The sequence below is a fragment of the Macaca nemestrina genome, chromosome 12 (genome assembly GCF_043159975.1).
Source record: "Macaca nemestrina isolate mMacNem1 chromosome 12, mMacNem.hap1, whole genome shotgun sequence".
NCBI lineage: Eukaryota > Metazoa > Chordata > Mammalia > Primates > Cercopithecidae > Macaca > Macaca nemestrina.
The window spans coordinates 1,925,598-1,933,456 of NC_092136.1; the positions used below are offsets into that span (position 1 = coordinate 1,925,598).

Sequence of the window (7,859 nt, forward strand, 5' to 3'; positions counted from 1 at the left end):
CAGCGCCTGGCGCCCGTGTGTGTTTACTGGTCCGGCCCCAGCCCTGCGCCGCTCCCCGCGGACCCGGCCTCCCGCCTGTGTCCAGCCAGGTGTTGGGTGATGGAGCAGGGCTCCCTAAGGACAAGGAGTACAGTGTCTGCTTTCTTTGCAAGCACAGTGCTGACAAGGAACAGAATACCCACAGCGACTGCTTCCAGGAAACGGCTGCAGGGCGGGCGGGAGCCTCCGCCTCGCAGCCCCTTCCCAGCAAGCCGGCCTGCAGGTGGTCTTCCAGGAAGGGGCCCCCGCTGGCTTCCCTCAGCCCTGGAAAGGGGCCAACGGTGTCACCAGGAGCAGGCTGGGGAGCGGGGCAGAGCGGGGAGAAGGAGAAAGGAGAGGCGCGGAGGAGGGAAGGAGGGATGGGGCGCAGCCCTGGGCTACGCCTAGTGTGGTTACTGCAGCCTCAGGGGAGAGCAAGGCTGACCACAGCTCCTTCTTGAACCTTCCAGTCCCCCTTTTGGGAAGTCACAGGATCTCCACTCAGGTCTTTGGCTCTCTGGGGCTTGTCAGGCATCTCACATGCACACACACACGGGCACACACGCCTGAAAACACGAGCAAGCTGGGCCGCTATGGGACGCCATTCCCTGAGACCCAGCTGGGGTCCGGTTGAGGGGCTGACCTCCTGGCCCCCATGTTGGGAGGGCCGAGGAGGGCCCCCGCCCGGACCCACTGCGCCCTTAGCTCTGAGTGCTCAGATCCCACACCATGTCTAGAGAGAAGGAAATCATTTATCTTCCCCGGAGCTCAGGGTCGGGGAGAGGGGGCTGCCCTCCTTGGGGCCCCAACTGTTTTCTTTGAGACTTCCCAGGGTGCATCATAGTCAGACCCCAAACATCGCTTCATCCCTGTTTAAAGAACTTTACTTCCTTCGTAGGGTTGGGATTTTCTGTCTTCATTCAATGGTATACCAAGTGCCCTGCCTGCATCCCAGCCCCAGCTGCTCCTAATCCCTGCCTCAAAACGTGCTCCTGGGTTACAGAATTCATGCCAAGACACGAACCCACACAAAGGCACAAGACACACACAGCCAGGCTCAGGGGTCCACCCTCCAGGGAACACCACCCCACTACGGGGCCACGATCACACACACGCCCCGCGGAGCGTCTCCGGGCCGGACAGGACCCACACCGTCCGCAGCCCGGACGGGCAGGTTAACTGGTCAGCATGCAGAGACCTGCCAAGTGGAGACCCCACTCCCAGGCACAGACGCACAGCTGTGGATGCACACACTTGGTGACAAGATAGCTGAGGTCCCGTGCCCCGGAAGTGCATGGCTGCACAGGCCATCCGGCGGCCCTCAGAGCCACAGGGATTCGCCTGGAGATGTGTGCACCGAGGGCCCAGCGTGGCCACAGCAGCAGCACACGCCTCGAGTCCTCTTCTCTAACTGGGTGACTTGATCTTCACTCAACCTAAACGTGCCACAGAAACTTGGGTGGGTGGAGGGTCCAGGTGTGAAGACCCCAGCGCCTGACAGGGTCAGGGACGTGGCCAGAAGCCTGGGCACCCTCGGGGTCTCCCCGAATGGTGGAAGTTCCTCCCTCCCCAGATTGCCCAGCACCTTCGCAGGCAGCCACAACCCCCACCCCGGCCCCGCCACCCCCATGTTGGGGTTCGGGAGTGAAATTCCAGCCCCTGTTTGCTTCTCCACACTGAAGTCAGTGCAGGGGCATTTTGAAAGTGCCTTTGGGTGTCGGGGCGCCCAGAGCCTGTCTAACAACCCTCTCTAAGCCCCTTTTCTAAAAAGCAGGAAATCGGGTTGGGCCAAAGATAAACACACATTCCAACCTGGCAGGTCGTTCAGAGCTAGGGGCTTGGGCGGGCTCCCAGCCCCCGCCCCGGGGCGCGGCAGGAGGCTCCGAGGCTGACCACCTGCTGCAGGGGCCCCCAGGCCTGTGGCTCCCCGCCTGCCTGCCTCACTCTGAGGTTCAGCCCCCAGAATGCTGCCCTCACTACTTCCCTGTCTCAGGGCCGGTGGCCCAGATCCTCTCTGGCACTCAGGGGCTGCCGTGGGGACACCACCCCGGGAACTGCCCTAGGAAGCCCGTTCTGCTGCAGGGAGCAGAGGAACATGGGCTGCCCAGAGGTAGGCACTGCGCCTGTGTACATGTTCTGCTCTCAGGGGGAAGCCAGCGTGGATACAGCCGTGGGCAGTGCTGGGAGATGGCGGGGGCCACCAGGAGGCTTGTGTCCCTTCCCCATCGGGTGTGAGAAGGAGAAGCCCTGTCCCCATACAGCTCCCAGGTGGAAACTCCAGAGCAAACGTGTCATTCATACACTCCTGGGCCCAGAGGTGTGGATGTGATCAGCATGCCTGTTCTCTCCAAGTGACCAGGAGGAGACAGCCCCTAGGAGCTGAGGCAGGTGACGAAGGCCTGAGGCCCCATTCCCATGCGCCCTTCCCCAGGCAGGGATTTGAAGCGGGCAAAGTCTTCCATGTTCCCCAGGTGAGGTTTTCTGGGCGCCCCCTCCCCCTCCCTACAGTTCCCCTGCCCCGCCACCCTGGGCACCCCGGGGGCTGCCTGTTGCGCCCTGCAGCCGCCACCTGGGGAAGCTGGCTTTTATCTCCTGAGCCCCGCTTTGTAAACCTCCTGCAGCGTTGGGCGTTTATAATAAAGGCCGTTTATAGACCTGACTCTTGACATGTAATGGATGGGCTACTTCATCCTGCCGGCCAAAACCCACTTGGGTAAGTCAAATTGGCCTGTAGGGTCAGGAAGATGAATGCGGCCTCACCCTGGGCTGGCCCCAGCGACCTCTGACCTCCTCCATGAGATGGCGGCCAGTCCCAGAGGCACCATCCCAGAGGCTTCAAGAAACTCCCTCACCGGATGTCCACGTGCATCCTGGGGGGTGACCATCCGCCCAGGTTTTAGCACACAAGTGTGTCCCTGGAAACCCCTCAGTCTCTGACAGACCCCAGGGCCCACAGCTGGATGGGGACGGGGCAAGAGAGGGTGCAGAGGGGAGGCCAGACCCAAGGGGCGTGGGTAACCACCCTGCTCTTCCGCCCTGGACACCAAGACCCCAAGGGCGGCTGGGCCGGTAGGGGAGGGGCGTCCCTAACCGCCTTCCTGTCTGTTCTTTGTCAGTCGGGGAGGCATTTTCCTGACAGCTCTGTGCACTGGGAATGGGGGTGGAAGGCAGGGGGGAGGAGGGAAGGAATGGGGAGGCCGGGACCCCACCCTTATTTCCAGGGGCTGCCCCTTGTGTTCCCAGCGCCTGCAGAGTGAGGGGCTGGGGGCTGGGAGGCCTGGCTGAGGGAGCTGCCGGCCGCTGGCCTCTGTGGGGAAGCTGACCCCAAACCCGTGAGTGGGCTGCCTTGGCACCTGGGAAGCAAACCCCTGCATGCCAGGGTTCTTGGGGCTCCAGCAGCAAGACCCCAGGGAGAGATCTCGGGAGCCCCTCACCCTAGGCCCTCCTGCCCCTCCTTCACCTCCTCTCTGTGGCCACCCTCAACTCCTTCCGCCTTCCTCCTGGCCCCCTGGCCTCCTTAGGACCTCCGCCCCAAGGCCACCTGCCCACTCCCACCCCCACCCCTTGGCTCCTTGTGTGGGGGCCGTCCCTCCGGTGTGGCCCTGGCTCCCACCCACAGCAACAGGGGAGCAGGAAGGGGACTGGCAAGGGGTTCGTGTCCCTCTTGGGATGGGGTCTCCCAGAGCACCTTGTGGGCCTCCCAGAGTGGCATGGCCAGCCCTCTCCCAGTCACCTAGTCTGAGCCTCAGGAGTATGGGGCCAGCACCAAGGTGTCATGCTGATGGGACTTTGGGGTGGCAGGAGGCACTCGTTTGGGGGTGCCTTGGTGGTCCCTGACCCCTGCCTCAGAACCCAGGCCCCCTCCGCCAGCCCAGGCCCTCCCACTCTGTGGAGCCCCTGGTCCTGCAGCCCCTCCACCCCCATCACTGCGTGCTGACCGCCTGCCCTGCGCCCCTGATGTCCACACACCCTCTGCTCACCCCACCCCTGGTGTGTGCTGTGCTGCACCCATCCCCGAGTCCCCCACCCTGGAACCCCCATCCCCTTTTCATGGACTCCTCCCCCTCCCCCTCCCTCCAGCCCCCCTCTGCCCAAGGCTGGCCTCCCCCACGTCAGGCCCACAGCCCCAGATTCCAGAGTCCCTGAGACAAGTTGCTGTAACAGTGTTTATTGATGATGAGTCCAGGGCTCCTGCTGAAGCCCTGGTGGGGAGGGGCACAGGGCGAGATGGGGCGTAATGGAATGCTTGAAGGCTGCCCCGTGATGTTGGAGCTTCCAGACTAGGCGAGGGCAGAGTGAGGCCTCGGGCACACAGCCGGCGCCCAGTCACCCAGCCCAGATGAAGGGCGGCCGGGTCCTGGGCGGGCACTTGCCAAGGTGGCTCACACTCACGCACACTCGCACCGAGACTCAAGGCCGTCTCCACAACTCCAACCAGTGCAAATGACTTAGTGCAAATTAAATTCAGAAGGGACGGGGGAAACAGAGTTGGGGAGGCTTTGAATCTCTCAGAGAAAGGAAAGACAGGAAAGCTCAGAAACAAAGAGACAGAAGGATGAAGAAGAAGAAGAGGGAGGTGGTGGGGACGGGGTCATCCCGCTGGAGGAGCTCAGCTCTGGGATGACGCGGTGGCTGGTGGTCAACCGTCCGCCGCAGGGGGTGGCCATGAAGATGGAGTCGCTGGTGGGGGGTGGGTGCTGCGGGCGCTGCTGGTCCAATGGCGTCTTTGGTGTTGGGTTGATGAGGTCTTGTTCCTCTAGCTTCACCTGCAAATAGCGACACGTGGGTTGGGTGGGGGCAGGGTGCTCGGGGGCCTGGAGGCTTCCGGAAGGAGCGCTGGTGCTCACCTTCTGGAGCCGATTCCTGAGTCAGGTAGTGCAGTGGTTGTAAAGTGCAGCGTGTTCGATTCCAACTAGAGGGTTTTGTGTCCGGATTCAAAGGCCCAGGCTTGAGCTGGGTAGCACCATTCTGCGGACGGAGAAGGAGTGAGGTCCCACTCAGCTCCTCTCACGTGCCCCCCACCCCAGGTGTGGCAGGAGGCCCCGTACCTTTCATGTTGTGGGTTCTGGGAGCCCAGAGGGCAGCTGTAGTGTGCCGACTCCGTGGGAGAAGTAAAGAAACAGACCCGCTTCTTGCCGCAGCCCCACCAGCCTAGGGTGTTCTGTAGGAGACAAAGGTCGGGGGAGTGAGATGGTGGCCTGGCCGGGCGGTCTGGGCAGGGCCCCGTCCTGACACAAGGAGGGCAGACATGCTTACCAGGAAGGCCGGACGCGCCCCTTCTGTCCTCGCCGTCACACCGGACCATGTCATGTCCCGCTCGGCAAGTCCGCCGGACCTGGCGTCCCGGCCTTCGGCAGCTGGTGGGCACGTCCACCCCGACTGGAGACCTGGCTGTGGGGAGAACGAGAGAGGTGTTAGTTGTGTGGGAAGGGGCGGGTGGGGGCTCAGGGTGGCAGAGGAGAAAAAACTCACCCTCGTCTCCAGCCCGAACGCTGAGGCACCGATCCCGGCTCCGTCGTCGCCCGTGAGGCCCGCCTTGGCCACGGGCTCTGGAGGCCAGTGCCTCCCGCTCGCCGCCTGCTGTGCTCCTCACCCCTGCCTGCGCCAGCCTCCCTCCTGAGAGCTCTCATTCACTCCGCCCCGCCCGCCTCGCCTAGTCTGGTCTCGCCCCATGCCCTTGACTCCCCTGGATGCTGTACTGCCTGCCAAGCCAGCCCCAGGGGCTGAGCGGTGAGGGCATACAGTGTCACCAAGTCCACTGTGGGCCCTCTCCGCACCAGACCCTGGGCCGCAGTGCCTCGTGGGAACGGCGCCCGCAGGCCGAGCCCCTGCAGCCTCCTTGCTGCGTAATGTCCCGGGGCCCCTCCCGTGGCCGCTTCGCCCTCCTGGTGACGTCCTGCTGCTACTCCCCGAGCACTGCCTGTCTTCCCGCTCTCCAGCCCTCGAGGCTCCGGCATAGGCCTGAGAAAGCCCTGCCAGAGCTGCCCCTGTGCCTGCTACTAAATGAATTGCGGTGGGTGAGGTGGCAGCTGGGGACCCCTCTGTTTTGTGTCCCCTGCCTTGTCCCTGTCTGACCCGGGCCTGGGGTACCACCCCACGTGCTGGACCCTACGCTGGCCACCCTGCGCTCCGTCCCTGCCCTCTTGCCCTTTCTGCCTGGGATGAGCCCGCAGCCCCCCAGCCTTGCGCAGTCTCGGCTCCCCCCGAGAAGATGTCACCTTTTCTAACTTTCCTGCCCCCATCCTGCCCCTCTGCCGGGAGGGTGTCTGCTTCTCCCCGCCAGCCCTCGATCCCCTAAACCTCCTTCTTTCAGAAGGCTGGGGAAGCGAGGCCTGGGGAGGGAAGGGACTCACCTGCCCGGCAGATGGGGTTCTCACCTGCCCGCTGCTGCCAGCTACACCTCCGTTGCCCAGGCCCTGGGATCAAACCCTGCCCATCAGCTCCCCTTGTCCAACCAGCTGCCACGTCCTGTAACCAAAAGTGACCGGGATGAATGTCTGGCTCCCCCTTCTCTCCAGCCCTAGCTCGGGCCCATCGCCCCCAGCTGATGTTGCTCCATCTGCACGATGCCTGGGCGCCTACTCCACACTCCTCACTGGCCCCAGACCCCACAGCCCTGCCCCGAGCTAGCCCCTCCACCCGTCGTCACGCCTGCCAGACTCCAGATGTCCAAGGTGCTCCTTGGCTCCCACAAACTCTCCTCCAGCACCCCATCTTCCCCTGGTTGCCCCACGGTTCCCCACTTCCCCAGTTTCCCCCGTTACCCCCCACCCCTCCCACCCCCTCCCTCACCCTGCTCCTTGGCCCTAGCCCGGGCTTTTTCTAACTGGGGTGGCCCCGCCCAGAATTCCCGCCCCTGCCCTGCCGGCCAATCAGAGCAGGGCCCTCCCGAGGGCCCCCGCAGGGCCCACCTCCGCCCTGGACAGTTCCAGCACACGTCTCTCTCACCCAGCACCCATCCTGGAATTCTCCAAAGACGGCCTCCCCACACCCCTCCTTTGGCATCCGGAGACAGGGCTGGGCATTGCCCCTGTCGTCTCCCTCAGGGTCGAGGACTTCTCCCTCCCAGACTGCTATCTTCCCTCAGGGGGCACCATGCCTGCTGCTCCCTGCCTGCCAGCGCCCTGCACGTACTTTGCACATGACTGGGGGCCGACTGCGGGTCCCTGAGGACTTGGATGGCACACAGAGCCCTTTCCTGCCACCACCACGGACGGCTCAGACCTCACGTTTGCTCCAGGGGTCCCGGAAGTCCACGGGGTGTGGTTCCTGGAGAGTGGGGGTGGGGTGCTGAGGGCAGAGGGAAGTGCCGCAAACCCCCTGATGGATGCGGTGCCAGCCCCCAGGCCGATTCCCATCCAGTTGAACGAGCTTGTGCTCGTCACCACGGCTTCCGCAGGACAGAGTCCCCACAGCCGCTGGGCACCCTGGTCCCCTTCCCGTCCACTTTCCTGTCTGAAGACGGCATGCTGCCGGTCGTGCTCTCGGCTCCCGGGCGCACTCTACTGACAAATGGTGGGCGGCCTCACAGACTCTCCCAGGCCCCGCGGGGCACCACGGTTGGGAGTGGAGTGAAGACTGGAGAGCTTCGACTCCCCCAGCCACCCCGCTGTGGGTCCGCGGGTCACCACCTTGGCCTCTGGGGAGGGTCGTTGGGGCCCCGCGGTCCATAGGGTTCACCTCGAGTCTCGAGTGTCGAAGCCGTGAAGGGGGGCACCAGGGCCAAGGGACCCAGAGTTCATGGGTCCAATCACCCCGCAGGCCCTCTGGGATGTGGAAGGGCTGGCTGCGCCTTCGGCAAACCCTCTGCTTCTATGGCCCGGCCAGGAACGGCTGGGTGC

At 64.1% G+C, this 7,859-nt stretch overlaps 1 protein-coding gene across 1 annotated transcript; it reads right to left on the reverse strand.

Moving 5' to 3' along the window:
* Positions 1 to 4,170: 4,170 nt before the first annotated feature.
* Positions 4,171 to 7,486, reverse strand: LOC105469831 (uncharacterized PE-PGRS family protein PE_PGRS20). The gene is given in 10 exon segments (XM_071075881.1): positions 4,171 to 4,784; positions 4,866 to 4,986; positions 5,067 to 5,179; positions 5,275 to 5,409; positions 5,491 to 5,644; positions 5,647 to 5,881; positions 5,883 to 6,138; positions 6,141 to 6,312; positions 7,248 to 7,308; positions 7,404 to 7,486. Coding segments are annotated over 8 exon segments (1,206 nt in total). The 3' UTR covers positions 4,171 to 4,784; positions 4,866 to 4,986; positions 5,067 to 5,069.
* Between the last annotated feature and the right edge of the window lie 373 nt (positions 7,487 to 7,859).